General features: G+C 47.7%; 1 protein-coding gene across 1 annotated transcript in view; it reads left to right on the top strand.

Moving 5' to 3' along the window:
• The window catches only part of Lgi2 (leucine rich repeat LGI family member 2), a 29,387-nt gene extending 12,417 nt beyond the window's left edge, over positions 1 to 16,970 (top strand). Inside the window, exons 7-8 of the mRNA XM_050150335.1 lie at positions 3,827 to 3,991; positions 11,893 to 16,970. Of these exons, the coding sequence (XP_050006292.1) occupies positions 3,827 to 3,991; positions 11,893 to 12,710 (983 nt within the window). The 3' untranslated portion in view covers positions 12,711 to 16,970. The remainder of the gene's footprint in view (positions 1 to 3,826; positions 3,992 to 11,892) is intronic.
• The last annotated feature ends 237 nt before the right edge of the window (positions 16,971 to 17,207 follow it).

The raw sequence follows: 17,207 nt of genomic DNA, 5'->3' as shown, positions 1-17,207 counted from the left end.
AGAGTAGACTGTGTAAGCTGGCGAGTGCTTGCTAAAGGAAAACATTCACATCGAGGGGAACTGCAAAGGTAGATTTTGACTTTGTTTTTTTCAGAGCCCACCTCAGGATTTCCATTTCCACATATTTAGAAGTTATGGAATAAAATTAAAATGCCGACTCCCTCCAGGTCCCCGCAGGTAAAGGGCAGGGGGTGCCTCCGTTTGAAAGGCTCAAGCAGGCTTCCGTGGCTTCTGAAGCCGGATTTTCAAGGCGAGAGGATCAACCCACAGTGTGCAGCCTGCTTTCTAGATGTTGGTGGGAATAAACCGCGAGGCTAGGAGTTGCTATCTACAAAGCCTGAAGGCTTGTCAAGAGGAGCAGTCGGGAGGAGGGCTCAGAGAACAGCTAAGAAACACTGAAGACGGGGAACATCCCAAGAACAAAGTATCGTATTTAGAAAAAATCTACTGCTCCCTTCCAGACAAGCCAAAACCCACCACGTAGAAATGAATTCCAGGTGTTTGTGTATATGTGCACATGTGTGTCAGCAACTAGAGGAACTCACAAGTTCTGCTCTTTTATGGGACACTGGAAATTTCAAGCAGGTAGCCTTTTCTGCACCACAGAGCTGGGCTGTGTTCAGCTGTGTGATTGGCGGGTACCCTTTACTCAGCCTGGCCACTAAGATGTTATTTATTGTGCTATCCAGGCAGTGCAATAAATCAGAGGTCATGGTCGGTGGCGTTTGTACAAAACGGTGTCATTTAAGACCTTTTGGCATTAAGTGCTATACTATAGCTTTCTGAGGCTCCTCTTGGCTTTTCCTTCAGTTCTTTTCTGGAGAATTCTCTAAATGATGGCATTTCCCATCATTCTGTTCACACCTGGTCACAGTGTCCTTATTGGAGAAGATGACACAGGCTTTTGTTGCTGTTCTGGGAACAGAGCATCATTTATACAAGAAAATAGGATTTCTGACCTCAGGGCCTTCTGGATGGTTCTTATTGTGTTCTGGGACTGAACATCTATATTGGGAAGGAGACTGTTTAGAACTGGAGCAGCCAGGACCCGAGTCCCAGAATTTCTGGGGACAATGTGCGTCCTCTCAAACATTTGGGCCATCTCTTGGGTTTATTTGTTTTTGCTAACAAGGTTCCCACTCCTTGGCAAAGTCCTCATAGAACTTTCAGGTAAGCAGTGACTGTTCTGTTTCTGTTGCCTTGAGGCTCATGGACACGCTAGCTGCGTTCCAAGATTTTTCTTTTTCAGGGTGACGATACAACAAGGCATCCTGTCCCCAGCCGCTGCCCCTGACACATAAGTGTGTGGTCAATACATTGTGAGGGTATTGGCATTCCTGTCTCCTGCTCATCCCAAGTCCTGGCTTCTGAGGTTTTCCCAAAGGCCAGGGAAAGTATGTGTGAGAGGGGGAGGGTGGAGAGCCAGACTCACCGAGGGAGCTCAGGGACACTTCATGGCTTCCTTCGATCTGATCGCTCCCGATTTGGCCCCAGAGAGGAAGGCCATTGCTTCCACGCTGCTCCTCCACAGAGGGGAGTAATGAGCGTGTAGCCACTGCCAGGCTGTCTCAGCTCTTCAGAGTAATCACAATTCTTCCACACCCTCCCCTTCAAGGCTATTTTTAACCAGGCAGAGATTCCTGTTCCCCACCGATGATCCCATGTTAGGGGGATAATTCACTAAATTCCTCGGAGGGAGTGAGTTTTGCATCCTAATTGTCCTGTTAGCCTCCCTTGTTCAGGCTGATGAAAATGCAAAGAGAAATAACGCATTAATGCGCACTCTCTCTCCCCATAGGCTCCGCACCATGTATAATTTATTTTCTGCAAGTTCTATAAATAGCTCTGTAAAAATCCGTGGACTCCAGTGGGGAGAAAGGCCGAAATTGTAAGAGACCCACTGACATCATAAACTTGATCTGATGTGAATGGAAGCCGCGGCTCTCAGGGCGGAACGCGCTATTAATCTTTTAACACTAGGAAATTGGTATCACTTCGATATGTGTGTGTCCTTTGAGGTCTGTTTACAATGACCGCGCCTTTGGCTTTGTGGAAGTCAGGTTCAGATGTGGGTAGGAAAAGGTATTTAAATTTGCCTAGTGCCTTTCTTCAGAACGTCTAGACACCTGTCTCAGTCACTGTCCCTGAGCCTTCCTTCCTTTTCCTTTTCCTTTGATGCTGGCAGTAGAGCTGTCTTCTACGAAGGATTTGTCACTTATGTGATTAACAGTCTGTGCCATGCCAGATAGGAAATATCATGAAACGATGAATTTAATTTGAAAAAAAAAATGTAACAGGGCCATGGAAGCTTGATTTGTGTAAGTTCTGAATCTAGGTAGAACTATTTCAGACAAAACTGTCTTTTGATTTTTAATTGTGTGTATGCCTATGGATTTGTGCATGCTTGGTGCCCGTGGAGGCCCGAAGAGGGTGTGCTAGCCCTTGGAGCTGGAGTTACTGACAGTTGTGAGCCATCGGACATGGCTGCTGGGAATTGAACTTGGGTTCTCTGCGAGAGCTGCAAGTCCACTTAAGCACTGAGCCATCTCTCCATCCCCCAGTCTGGTAGACCTTTTCTGTTGCAGGATTCCTCAGTAAAGGGGGAAACCTTTTATTCTTCTGTAAAACACACACACATTCTGACTCAGAGGCTTACATTTCTGAGACTTGAGAGCACAGGAGGGAGAGAAATGGGAGCTAGGCTCTACCTCCTGAGGACTAGGATTAAGCACATGTGCCACATGCCCCCCCCCCCCGTGTGTGTGTGTGTGTGTGTGTATGTATGCTATGCTCACTCCGTGGGCAACCCCCCTCTGCCCCTTGGCAATTCTGTGCCATACCCAAAGTTCCACAGAGAGTTAGTGGTCACTTATGGACTCAGCGTGGATGAAGACCACTCAATCCTCAGGAGACAGAAGAGGACCCATGCCACTGTGCTGCACGCGTTCCTGCAGAATTCCTTGCCTGCTTGTTGCTCTGTCCTGATGCCTAGACCCTAGGCACAGCACACCAAGTCCAATGTCCAGGCAGCTCGTTTCCTCAGGGGTTGTTTCTAAGACCCCTTCTGAGACCCCTGCAGAAGATTCCCAGACTTACGCATGCCCTGTTTGGAAGTGTAGTACTCGCTATGGCCTGCAGAGGCGCTGGTTTCCCCATAGGGGTGTGTAGAATTGAATGGAAATGACAAGTGATCACAGGATCCCTATTTCTTGTGAGTTTGAGAAGTGTAGCAATATTAAGCCAACTTCTTTCCCGGAGGGGTTGCTCTGAGAGAGCTAGAAGTGTAGCATTCTCAGAACTTACTAGAACACAGCATGCCACTTCATGAATTTCCTGCAGCCTTCTTTCCTGCCCTGGCTTTCTGAAAGCCAGGTATCCCAGATCCACTTAGACAGTTGAGATCTTGTTAGTAGCTTGTGACACTGTCTCCAGGAAGCAGTATCAAAAATTCCACTGGTGGGACTGGAGAAATAGCTCAGAGGTTAAGAGCATTGACTGCTCTTTCAAAGGTCCTGGGTTCATTTCCCAGCAACCATATGGTGGCTCACAACCATCTATGAGATCCGATGGCCTCTTCTAACATATGTGATAAATAAATCTTTTTTTTTTTTTAAAAAAAGTATATAAAAAAACTCCACTGGCTTGACAGTCCCATTTTGCAGAATCTCCAGAGCCAAGCGTTCCACGGGCCAGTGTGGAGTGGACTGGCCCCACCTTCCCCGCTCCTCCCCAGGCACCTACGCTGATGATGCAAAGCCAGAGAACCGCAGTTGGGATTCTCACAGGGTTTGTATGAACTGATATTTGTTTCTCCCCCCCCCCCCAGACTTCGTCGTCCATCAGACTCTGCCCTACCAGTCCGTGTCAGTAGACACGTTCAACTCCAAGAATGACGTGTACGTGGCCATCGCTCAGCCCAGCATGGAGAACTGCATGGTCTTGGAGTGGGACCACATAGAAATGAATTTCCGGAGTTATGACAATATCACAGGTGTGTTGTGGAAAGAGACACCCCCTGTTATAACCACGGGAAGGCTTGAGGCCCTGCCTCCAGGAGAGGCGGGGACTGCATTCCAGCCCACACTGATGGTCACTCTGAAGTGTTCTCCATACGGTCAGATATTGGTGATAACAGAACTTCAGGTAGTGATTTCACACTGGTGGTGATCCTTTTGGGAAAGAGGAGATAGGTGTGTGTGTGTGTGGGGGGGGGGAACTCCACGAGAAAGGTGAAAAGCATCTTCCTTCTATGATAAGAAGTCATGTGGGAATCCCTTGGTCCTGCATAGCTAAGGCAGCCTGTCTACCAGAACTAAATCATAGTTTTGTTTTTGTTAAGCTGATTACTAATTAATGTACCAACACACACACACACACACATACATACACATACACACACCCATTGCTTGTTCCGTTGCTGGGTCACACACACACATACACACACCCATTGCTTGTTCCGTTGCTGGGACACACACACACACACACACACACACATTGCTTGTTCCCTTGTTGGGTCACACACACACACACACACACACACACACCTTGCTCCCTTGCTGGGTCTGGATGCTCACTGCTCACACTTACTAAAAGCATAGCAATGAGAATGTACCAATCATAAATTCAGGCCTTTGGCTTCTTTCAGTGCTGCTGCTGTGGGTTCCCAGGGTTTTAGTGATACTAAAAATGAACTATCTGCTTGCTCTTTAAGTAAATGGATAAAATTAAGATCATAACAATTCTTCAATCTTCTCAGCTTTTTGAGTGTAACTGATACTGGCTGTAGACACAGCCCTCTGGAAGCCTGGTCACTGTCCTCTGGAGATTCCCTTCCCAGGCTCCAGGGGGCATTGAACTGTTTCTCTGGAGTGCACCGTGGTAGAAGCTCTGGATCGGGAAGACCCTAGGCGTTTCTCAGGCACACGTGGCTACACGGCAAATGCAGGGACATACGTAGTCAGAAGCAGTGGCATTTCACTCCTGGGGGACCAGCTACTAATGATTCTAATCATGAGTGCTGATGTCCGAGAGATGCCATCTCAGATGAGCTAGCTGCTGCTGCCACAGCCAGCTGGCCTTCCAGTGTGGTGCTTACTGTCTAGGGAGCAGGGCCTGGAAACACAGACTCAGCGCAGATTTGTGTGGAGAGCCTTGGCTGTAAGAACCTGATATCCTGGGGGACAGAGTTAGCTGTATGGTTTCGGACTTGGAGCCTGGTGTGGGCTGGCTTCTCCCTGGGTGTCTGTACAGTTGGCACAGCTTTGCAAGTAACCTACTCTATTCATTTGGGGACAGAACCTATCTCTGTGCCCATGTCCCAGGTTGGTGGGGTGGCACCGCTGTCTCCCTGCCCTTGCCACTCACTGCAGCTGGCAATAGAGGGCAAACTGGGGTTCTCCTTAGGGTTCTTAATCTCACCAATACGAGGTTTTAAGGATAAACTCAAATGTAAGCACGAAGGCAGTTTTCTTAGTATTAAAAGGAAAAGTGCAAGGCATAGAAGCACCAAATCTCAGCAGCTGCCTGGAAAGGGAGGAGAGAAGGAAAAAGCCATGCGTTGAAGCTGGCGCAGTCAGACACAGACGAAGAAGCAGCCCCATGGTGGAGAGGAGAGCTTTAGAGAGAGCGAGGAAGCAGGGAGAAGCCCGAAGTGTTAAGGGAAGCAGACTTAGAGAAGAGATTAAAAAGGGAAGTTAGGCATTTATCTGAATAATTCAGAGAATCAGGCAGACTTACGAACCTGCTTGGCTGTGGTCCGGGTCTGTAAGCTTCTGCACTAAAGGTGAGGATTCTGGGAAGGAAAAAAAAATCTCATTAAAGGACTAATTACCCCATCTAACGCTTTAGCATGGCTTAAGGTGAGCCTTCCTCCCTAGAGGTGCTCCCTAGCCTAGGTGATTTAATTGATCTAGCTAGAATGGTGTCCATCTCGCCCAGAGACTCTATTTTCTTGTTTAACTCTACCCCTGGTGGCGACTTCAAACCCTTCCTCCTTCATGCATTCACTCATTCACTCATTCATTGATAAAGATTACGTGGGCACTTCCTCTGAGCCAGCTGTGTTCTTGTGGGTGGGCACATAGGATTTGGGCAAGCTCATTAATGTTCATATGCTTCCGTCATCTGCAATGGGAATTTTGTGGCTTTTTTTTTTTAAATGGATTAGTGTAGTATTGGAGTTGGCAATCTAGTGGGGATGTAATGGGTAACCAGTGTAGTGAGCAGAACCTGAGGACAATGGGACCCACTCTATTCCATCAGAGACCCCAACTTTCTGGCTTCAGCTAAGACTTCTAAGACTTGTGTAGGTACAAGGATCCTCAGAACTTGCAGAGACTGCCTGAGAGTTCAGGCAGGGGAGCGTTTGTCCGTCTCTTGGTAGCTGAGGTTTGAGTTGGTATGAAAGTCTTCTGGTGTGGTGGAAAAGCAAAGCCACATATGGGGCCATTAGCCACGGACAAGAGTAGGGGAGGGAATGTGAATAGTTCTCACCTCCTTGGGCTGGGCCTGCCTCATTCAGCATCCTACTTTGTCATGGAGAGACTCTGAAGTCAGCAGAAGCTTCTCAGTGTGTTCTCAGTCGATGCCTTTTAGATGGCGTCTCTGAGGAATCAGAGAGGCACCCATTTCTCTGCTGCGGCTCTGGTCAGATGTCTCCAGGTGAGGAACCCAGTGGCCATGTTCACACCGACATCAGTGGCTTCCTCTCTGTCTTCTTCTCTTATTCACTCTTGCTTTTTGTATTTTTCTTTTTTGGGGGGGGGGGATTTCTGCATGTTCCAGCCTGTAATCTTTGCAGACAGACAGGCAAACAGATGAGGCACACACACACAAACAATCTTTCTTGCTGCTGACATACCTACAGGCTCAGTTGGTAGAGCACGAGACTTAATCTTAGGGTTGTGGGTTTGAGTCCCATGTTGTGCATCATTTGTAGACAGAAGTTTCTGTCCTGCCTGGTCCCACAGTAGTTCAGTGCCAAATAAACACACAAAGACATATTAATTATATGTTGTTTGTCCTATTGCTCAGGCTTATTATAACTTAAATTAACCCATAATTCTTATATACCTTTTTCTCAGTAAGGCATTCTCATTTTGCTTCTCTGCATCTGGCTTGCGACTGTCCTTCCTCTTTCCATAATTCTCCTGTCTGTTCACTCTGCCTATACTTCCTGCCTGGCTACTGTCCAATCAGCATGTGTTCTTCCTTGACAGTAGTGGGATTGAAGTCGTTCTTTAAAAGAGACAGACTTCTAAGTATACCCCCAGGCATAAGGACCTCTATAGTCTCCCCCTCCTGGCATAGGTACCTCTGCAGTCCCCCCACCCAGAGGGACAAGAAGCTTGAATTAGAAATTGCTGTCTGTAGGGTGGGAGTTCTTGAGTACTTTGGCAGTTTATACCCTAAAGCCTTACAAAAGATACCAAACACTTATTCTAGCAGATTCTTACAGCTGAGAACAGTACCAGATGGTATTAAAGCATGTTTACCTAACAATATGTGAAGGGAAACATGTCATTCAATAATGAACAACAAGAAGGAACTGCTATGTCCAACAGCAGAGGACTAGTTGAATAGAATGGAGTGCATTCATGCCATATAGTATTATACAGTATTGTGGGTTCTTTTTTCCTTTTTAGTTTTATTAAACTGCATGTTTTGCCTCCTTATATATATGTGCACCACTTGCATTCCTGGTGATCACAAATCCCAGAAGTTGGCATTGGATCGCTTGGAACTCAAGTTCCAGATGACTGCCATGCGGGTGCTTGGAACTAAACCTGGGTCCTCTGGAAAAGCATCAAGTGCTCTTAAACTCCAAGCCATCTCTCCAGCCCCATTGTATCGTATTTTTTTTTTTTTTTTAAAAATTAGTTGTAGGCCAGGTGGTGGTGGCGCACGCCTTTAATCTCAGCACTCGGGAGGCAGAGGCAGGCGGATCTCTGTGAGTTCGAGACCAGCCTGGTCTACAAGAGCTAGTTCCAGGACAGGCTCCAAAACCACAGAGAAACCGTCTCAAAAAAAAATTAGTTGTAGAAGATGACTGATAACATAGGGATTCCTTGAAAAAAAAAATAGATTCTAGGGGTGGAGAGACTGCTCAGTTGTGAATGTTTTGATCCTCAGAACTCAAACTGGAAAAAAAAAATATGTGTCTCCTGCCTATAGTGTCACACTAAGGAGGCGGACAGGTGGTTGCCTGGGGCTTACAACGAGAAATGATACCCAGACCTGTCTTCTGGTCTCTGGATGTACATGAACACACGTGGACACAGAGGTGCACATGTGCATACATATAAAAGTAGGTTTTAAAAAGCATGTATAGAATACAAGCCCCAATGTTTGTTGTTTATATATAGAGACATTGATAACATAGGTTAAAGATGAAAGAAGTATATTAAGGGTTTTTTGGTTGTATCATAAGTAGATTTTATTTGCGTGCATGTGTCTTTTGGGCGCTTTGGTGGTAGAGTAACCTAGATTAAAACCCAGGTACTACTACATACTGGCTGTATGTATTCACTTTACATGAATCGCTCAACCCTTCTGTGCCTCGTTGTAAAAATGGACATGCTGGTCAGAGTCGTAGCTGTCTCCAGTGGTGACTGGAAAGAGTGAGTAGATATGCAAAAGTGCTCAGGGTGGTGTCTGGTGACAAGAGTCCACTTTCTAGGTTTTACCTGTCATTATTATCACATTTGGTGAACAAGCACTCAGAAAAACAATTTAGACAAAGGCAAAGGGCCAGGTTCTAGGAAGTCCAATGAAAGAGAAAGTACCTCTCCAAAAGCCACCGATTCACTTTGCCCCCTAAGCTAATCTGCAGGACAGGAATTGGATTGTTAGCCTTGTAATTTACAGACCAAATTCACTTTGGTCATATTACCGAGCGAGTTAAAAGAAAGACGAAACTTGTAATGATCTCGAGGGAGGGATGGTGATCTTTGAGATATGAGTGGTGCTCTAGCTAAGATTAAGAGGGTGGCCTTCTTCAGGGGGGGATGGGAGTCGATTGTAGAGAGCATGCCAGTGGTGACCCAGAGCGGAGCGGGAGCAGGGTTCCTTGTGACGCCTGAGCTGGGTCTCAGATCACTATCCCACAGGCATTTTTGAACTGTGGGCGAGCATTAAGGGGGCGGGGGCCGTCTCGTGATTGCCAGGACAGCTGCTTCACTTATCCTGTAGTGACACTCCTGTGTGCCTGCACCATGCATTCAGAGTTCTGCTCTGAACAGTCTTGCACACTCTTTGACTTCTCCAGAGACCCCGGGGACCATGGAGATACCCAGTGCAAAACTCACCATCCTGTCTACTTCTTATGTACTGTGCTGTGGGGTTAGGTACACTGGTCTTGTGTGACCAATCTTCACGTCTCTTTCATAATGCATCTAGTAAATAAACTGCACCCCTCCCCAGCCCTTTATGTCCAGTCTTTGTCCCTGGGATCCCTCCTGCAGGTAGGCTGACAGCTTTGTCCTTTCAGGGCTGACTTCATTCATTTAGTGGAATGTCGTCTAGGCTGGACCATATCGCAGTATGCGGCAGACTTTCCTTCCTTTTGGAGACTGAAAACTATTCCTGGTGTTCATGGACCACAGCCGGTTTCTCTGTCTGTGGGAGCATGGATTGCATCCATCTTCCAGCTGTTGTGTGTAACAATGCTTTCAATACGACTGTCTTGGTTCGTTTTGGTGCTGCTATTATTTATGGGAAGGCTTATAAACAACAGAAATTACTTTTTCAAGTTCTGGAGTCTGAGCCATCCAAGTTCAAGATAATGGCAGATTTAATGTCTGGTGCAACATCATCTCATAGCTCTGTGTGTGTGTGTGTGTGTGTGTGTGTGTGTGTGTGTGTGGTGTATGTATATAGTGTGATGTGTGTGTGGTGTATGTGTATGGTGTGTGTGCGGTGTATGTGGGGTGTATGTGTTTGTGATGTGTGTGGTGTGTGTCTGTAGTATGTGTGGGTGTGTCTGTGGTATGTGTGTGGTGTATGTGGAGTGTGTGCGTGTCTGTGGTGTGTGAATTTGTGTGTGTGGTATATGTGTGTCATGCGTGTATGTTGTGTGTGTCATGTGTATGTGTTGTGTATGTGGTGTGGTATGTTTGTGTGTGGTGTCTGTGAGTGTGTGTGTGTGTGTGTGTGCCGGCACATGTACCACATTACATCTGTGGAAGTCAGAAGACAACCCTGGGTATCCTTTCTCATGGCAACGCAGATTTCTGTGCTGCAGAGGGAGAGTTCACACAGGGGCACAGCTAGAGTGAGCAGGCTGCTGATGTTCAACAGGAGGATAAGTGAAAGAAAAGAGGTCCCTCTAGAATGGAGTACAGATCCAGGCAAGCTGTGGCCACCGGCCACCCCACCTTCACATCTGGAATTCCAATCTTGACCCACTGCTTCTCCAGTTAGCCAGCCGTGGGGTGGTTTGGGGTGATCGCTTTTCCAGAACAGCTGAAGATTTTCTTGAAATCATTTTTACCTACAACTCAGTCTGTTGTCATTAAATGTCTTTGGTGCAAGAACGCATATAAAGGAGTAACTACCAATATAGTCAACAAGTTTAATAGGAGAAAGTACAATGGTGCATGTTCCCTATCTTAGGGTCGGTATTGCTGTGATGAAACACCATGACTAAAGTAACTCGGGGAGGAAGGGGTTATTCAGTTTATGCTTTCATATCACAGTTTATCATGAAAGGAAGTCAGGACAGGCACTAGCAGGGCAGAAACCCGGAGGCAGGAGCTGATGCAGAGGCCACAGAGGATTGCTGCTTACTGGCTTGCTCCTCGTGGCTTGCTCAGCCTGCTTTCTCATAGAACCTAGGACCACCTGCCCAGGGATGGCACCACCCACATTGGGCTGGGCCCTCCCCTCCCCCATTGATCACTAATTAAGAAAATGCCCTGCAGGCTTGAGTACAGCCAGATCTTATGGAGGCATTTTCTTAATTGAGGTTCCCTTCTCTCTGATGACTCTAGCTTGTGCCAAGTTGACATAAAACCAGCCAGTGTGCTCCCCAAAGAGGGCTTCTGTGGGATTTGGCCAAGACTGGCTTTGATGGTTTTCCCAGAGCCCTGGATTTCCTCTTACATGGTCTGCTTGGCTATTTCAGACCCCCCCTTCCAAGCCCTCTTCTTTATCTTTCCCTATGTTCTGGTTGGTTTTTGTCAACTCGACTCAAACCTAAACGTATCCTGGAAGAAGAGGGAATCTTTCATTGAGAAAGGCGTTTATAAGACTGCCCTGTAGACATGTCTTTGCATCTATCTATGCAGCATTTTCTGGACTGATGATTGATATGAGAGGGTTCAACTCACTGTGGGTGGTGCCACCCCTAGGTAGGTGGTCCGGATGCTATAAGACAGCAGGCTGAGTAAACCACAGGATCAAGCCAGTAACTACCCTCCTCCGTGGTTTCTGATCCAATTCCTGTCTTCAGGGCCCTGCTCTGTTTAAGTATCTGTCCTGACTTCCCTCATTGATGGATTGTGATGTGGAACTGTAAGCTGAAATAAAGGCTTTGCCCCACAAGTTGCTTTTTGGTGATGTCTTTATCACAGCAATAGAAACTGTAACTAAGACACGAGCCTCACTCTTTCAACCCTAACATTTGTTTGAAACCTAACAAGGTCAGGTTTCCGTGTATGACATGAGCATTTGATCTCTCGATTTGTTATCCAGGTTACTATTCCAGCCCCTGCTTTGAGCTCTTTTTGGTTTTAGGTAAAATTGTCACCTAGCTAGTCAATGTTTAAGTTTGCGAGGAACCACCATGCTATCTTCCACAACACCACAGTCCCTTTGGGCAAGCAGGTTCTGGGGTGGGGGAGGTTCAGCACTCACTTCATCCACACTCAAGCCTTCTCTTTCTCTCGGCCACAGGCCAGTCCATCGTGGGCTGCAAGGCCATCCTCATTGACGACCAGGTCTTTGTGGTGGTGGCCCAGCTCTTCGGCGGCTCTCACATTTACAAATACGATGAGAGCTGGACCAAGTTTGTCAAATTCCAAGACATAGAAGTGTCTCGGATTTCCAAGCCCAACGACATCGAGCTGTTTGAGATCGACGACGAGACGTTCTTCATCATCGCCGACAGCTCGAAAGCCGGCCTGTCCACGGTTTACAAGTGGAACAGCAAAGGGTTCTACTCATACCAGTCTCTGCATGAGTGGTTCAGGGACACGGATGCAGAGTTTGTGGACATCGATGGAAAGTCACACCTCATCCTGTCCAGCCGCTCCCAGGTCCCCATCATCCTGCAGTGGAACAAAAGCTCAAAGAAGTTTGTCCCCCACGGTGACATCCCCAACATGGAGGATGTCCTGGCTGTGAAGAGCTTCCGGATGCAGAACTCCCTCTACCTTTCTCTCACCCGTTTCATCGGGGACTCTCGGGTCATGCGGTGGAACAGTAAGCAGTTTGTGGAGGTCCAGGCTCTTCCATCCCGGGGAGCCATGACCTTGCAGCCCTTCTCCTTCAAAGATAACCATTACCTGGCCCTGGGGAGCGACTACACCTTCTCACAGATATACCAGTGGGATAAAGAGAAACAGCAGTTTAAAAAGTTTAAAGAAATCTATGTGCATGCTCCCCGGTCTTTCACAGCCGTCTCCACCGACAGGAGAGATTTCTTTTTTGCATCCAGTTTCAAAGGGAAGACAAAGATTTTTGAACATATCATTGTTGATTTAAGTTTGTAAAAGGTGTGATTGGGGGAATTTCAAAGATGTGTAGTGTTAGCTCTCGCAAGAGAGAAAGGGGACCAAGAAGAAATAAATTTTAAAGAAAAGTCATAAAATAAGCCAGGCTCAGAGCTCTGAAATTAAAATTCATAATGCACTGGGGAAGTAGTTAGACATTTTCAAACTTTTAGGAGTCACATTTTAACCAGGGATTGCATTTTTTTTTTTTTGGCTGATTGCATGACAGGCCCGGGCTGCTGTTTAAATATGACATCTTAAAGCCTGTAATTTCTGAGAAAAGAGCGCAGCATCTTACCATCTAGCAAACAGCGTGCTACTACTTTATTTTCAACGAGAAAGGAGAACACCGAGCAAGAAGGGCCAGCCCTTTTAGTGAAATACAAAACCAAAACGCCCCCGCCCCACTAAGCCCACAGACCTGCCTCGTCCCATCTTCGCGATCTTTCAGCTAAGAGCTGTAAAAGGCAAAGTGAGCTGAAAAGATTTGCTGACCATCCGCTTGAACATCTCAGAACACTTCGCAGTGCTATTCTGAGCCTTCCCAGTTTCCTGAAAAGTCAGGGCCAGTCTTCCGGCATCTTCCTTGGAGCAGAACCTTGGCTCTGCCCTCGTTCGGATTGATCCCCCTCATGGAGTGTGTTCCCAGGTTAATATCTGATATCGCTTCCTCTGCCACAGAGGAAATACACGTGTCTAGGTTAGCATGGGCTGTGGGTCCAGCAGCAGCAAGATAAAGGGGTTCCCCCTGTTTTTTTCTTTTGTGGTTCAAAGGTGACCCTCGAGGTGGCTGGAGCAATCATGTGTGTCTGATGTGCGCTGTTGCTCACTTGCATCTCTGAACCCATCCTTTTAGTTTGTGGGTAACTGGCAGACGGGCCAAAGGCTGAGCGGTGCTTTTCATCTGTCCTTTGGAGGGATGGAACAGGTGTTTCCATCCACTGCGCGCTGGGGAAGGGCTTTTGAAGTGAGATTGTACGGAGTCAGAGGGGACTTTACTCAGATCTGGATGCGCTTTGAGGCTCAGAGGGGGCCCTTTGATTGATGCATGTCTTTGCCCTCTGGACGACTTAATATTTCAAGTAATTGGTTGAATGGAAACCTGCCTCCCTGCCCACCTGCCTCCCTTGCTCCTGGAACAAGGCTTTGTTGAGTCGCAGCGATGACAGTGGCTGTCTTGTGCAACCCTGCTGCAGTTTCTGCACGTGCAAACGTCCAAATCTCAGCGTGGCTGCTGTCGACAGGGGCACACCTCCCTCTTCCAGCACACTAGGCAAAGGAAGCTTGGCCGTCTGCTAGTCGTGGGGCATCCGGTAGAGCGTCAGGACAGACCAGCATCTCATAGTCCGTGTCTGTGCTCAGGACCAGGTGGGCTATTTCGAACCAGGCCTCCCCATGGGGACAGCAGGGAGGCTCTTGGGGGGGGGTCTGGTTTTGTCGGTAGTTTCATGGTGGATTTCTAAGTAGCTGGTTCTCTTTGAGAACATAAAGCAGATGCTTTTTTAGGGGAGCCCTTTGCAGAGGAACCCACTACATCCCTTCCAGCCATGAAGGTGGCATAATCCCACGGCAGTGTGCTGTGGAGTTCGAACCCTCATCGCCACCCTGTAGATAGGTAGAGGGGGTGTCAGAAATGTGATTGTGTCTGTTCTTCTCTGTAAGCGGCAGGGACTGATCGATAGATACACCGCACTGGAGAGCTGTGCATGGATGGTAAGATGTTTCCAGCCTAGGGGACCGAGGACCTTAATGAACTCTGTCACTCACACTCTGTAGTGTGGTCGCTTGGAACTCTGGTGCTAAATGCCAAGCAAACAGAATGAGTGGTCTGCTTTAACTTTCTAAGCATAAGTGACTCTTTCTTTGCATTCTTTTGTCTTCTGGGTTCATTGGAATTGACCACAAGTTCCCAGCTCTCCATGTTGGAGACCGAAGGTGTGAGGCTTCTGCTCTTCCTTCCCCTGGAGAACAGGCTAGCCATGCCCCTCACTCCCCAGGCATGGGTCCCCCGGACAGGCTGGTAGCACTGATGTCCTGTTTCCTGCTGCTCAGAGAGGAACCCACGGGGGCATCTTTGAGGGTGCTGCCTCCACAGAGCCTTGCCCCGCCATTGCATAGAGTTTGGAAAGTCACAAAAACACGGGGGTTTGAGCTTGGGATGGGGTCTTTGTTACACCCAGAAGAAGCATTTGAGTAACCGCAAGGGTCCGTAGTAGGTGGTGGGGCTGGGGTGTGAGACTACTGGCCGTCCTCTCTGCTACAGTCAAGGTTCCTTGTTCTTTTAAATTTAGTTTATACAAGAGTCTGCAGTCTTCTGCGTTCTGTGCTGTGCGGGGAGATATTTGTTCTGGCCAAAACGCAGCGAAGGAGCAGAGACGTTCTTGGCATAAGGTGGGGGAGCTTTGCTTCATTAATCTTACTGCTCTCTCCCAAGAATCCCTAAAGTTTTAAGCAATTTCTGCAAAAGGCTTTCTTCCAGTAGTGATGTTAAATAACAAAACCCACCCACACAACCATGACAAAAGCCCAAGGCAGAGAAAAGCATAGGGCTGCCCAGCCGAGGGGATTGCCCCCTCCCTTCCTCTCTTCTCCCCTCCCCATCCTTCCCTTCCTTCCTTCCCATCACCCACACACTGTCACCGTCTCAGCTTACCCTTTGTCATCTCTGCACCTGGGTTCCTAGGCTGATCCCACCAGTCAGTAGTCATGTGACTTTAAGGCCGTAACCTGAAAGCGAGGGTTAGTCCTCAGACTCTGTAGGATCAGTCTTAGATCTCTATAACGACGAAAAATAAACCTTCGGGCTGACAAGAGCTTTGATCTTGGACTGTGGATAGGATCAGCTCGCATCCCGGATGCTTTGTGTCCCTGCTCTGTGTATCTGTGTTTTTCTCACATGTCATGTGTCTTTCGTTTACGGAGGGCAGGTGTTACTCTAATTTCAGAGAGAAGGGAATAGACACAGAGCCCAAGTGGATGGCCTACCTGCCATTATCCAGTTATAAGCAGCAAAGCTAGAACTGCCCCTTGGGTAGCGGGGGTTGCATATTCTCTCTAATGCTCTGCTGTGCCCACCCAAAGACAGACACTGTTGCCACGACAGCGAAGACAGCCGTTCTTGTAGGTTAAAGTAAAAGTAGACAAGCAGGACGAAGAGCCAGAAGAAAAGTCCTGCCTGACAGACACCATTCAACCATCAGTAACTCTGAACAATTAGCAAACACCCCCCAGAACTCTGTGACATGCCCGGCCAGGCTCGAGAAAGCCTTCCAGAAATGTTGGATGGCTTCAGTTGTCTGGAGAGGATTTCTAGCAGGCACGGCTGTAACTCCTCCCTCCCACATAGCCACGGGAGGAGCGGTGAGGCTGGACACATCTGGTTCTTGTCATGATGTCCACCAGATAAGATGAGTTCCGTGAGAGAGAAATTAAAAACCCAAAATGCAGGAGCAATGATGAATTGTTGTGGGGCCCTCTCAGGCCTTTGGGGAGCTCACAGAGAGCAACAGTGTTGTGCTCTTCTTTCTGAGGAGTGAGGCTGCCGTGTTTTTAGGAAAGAAATCAGTGTGAGATGCTGGAAGTTGAGCAGCCAGGGGTGCTCACGATGGGTGTCTGTGGGAGGGGCTCCTGTTTGCATGCCACCTAAAAGGAAGCCTCTAGCCAGCTTCCAGATCCTTCTGCAGAAGAACCAGGCCTCGTGTGAAGCTTCGAAAGAAGTTACCTCCTTAGACAGTGCCCAGGGTCTTGTTGGACAGCGCGCTGGAGCAGAATCAGCAGTCTACCAGCAGGTGCAGAGAACAAGGTGGTTCAGATCCGGGGCATCGTGGAAAAAAGGGGGAGAAGCGCAGGGCAGATGGCTACGGAGCAAATGCATTGGGGAGAGTGGGAATGCGCTTGAAAGGAAAGAGTAATCACAATTTCTGTTGCCTTAGCGGAGGGTAGAATGACCAGGCAAATCAGCAGCATGCCAATAATTGAACAGCATCCATTGTGATGCTGATTCAAATCATGATGTCATCGGGCCTCTGAGCTCTCAGCTGAGGCACTCTGCCCCCTACCCGTCTCATCGCTTGCGCCAGCAACCACCTTTCTAGTGGGAAACTATGCATTCCCTGTCCAGCCCCTTGACTATCAGGAATGTATGAGAACTGTGATAAAATGGGCCAATATGCCATTTGGTACTGTTTTTATGTATTTTAAATGTACAACTTAGGCGAAACAATACTTTCTATGTGTACGGAAGTAAGTTTTACAGCAGACAATGATGGATGTGTTTTCAAGCTGTGGATATACTTAGCTCTTTTTGGAAAATAGATTCAACACATGATATGCCTCTTAATTCTATATATTCTGTAATCCTGTGAATAAAAAGTAGCAAATGCCTAACACAGTTTCGATGTCTGGTCTGCTTAAACAACAGACTGTGTCCACTTGAGTCACCGCCGTTTGCTGGCCACACTGGTTGGAAGCCTCTGTCAGCATCTAGAACCCCCTCGC

This window comes from Alexandromys fortis, unplaced genomic scaffold (genome assembly GCF_014885135.2).
Source record: "Alexandromys fortis isolate MF-2015 unplaced genomic scaffold, M_Fortis_MF-2015_v1.1 scaffold_0, whole genome shotgun sequence".
Taxonomy (NCBI): domain Eukaryota; kingdom Metazoa; phylum Chordata; class Mammalia; order Rodentia; family Cricetidae; genus Alexandromys; species Alexandromys fortis.
The sequence above is the reverse complement of the archived record's forward strand: the minus strand, read 5'-3'. Positions and strand labels throughout refer to the sequence as shown.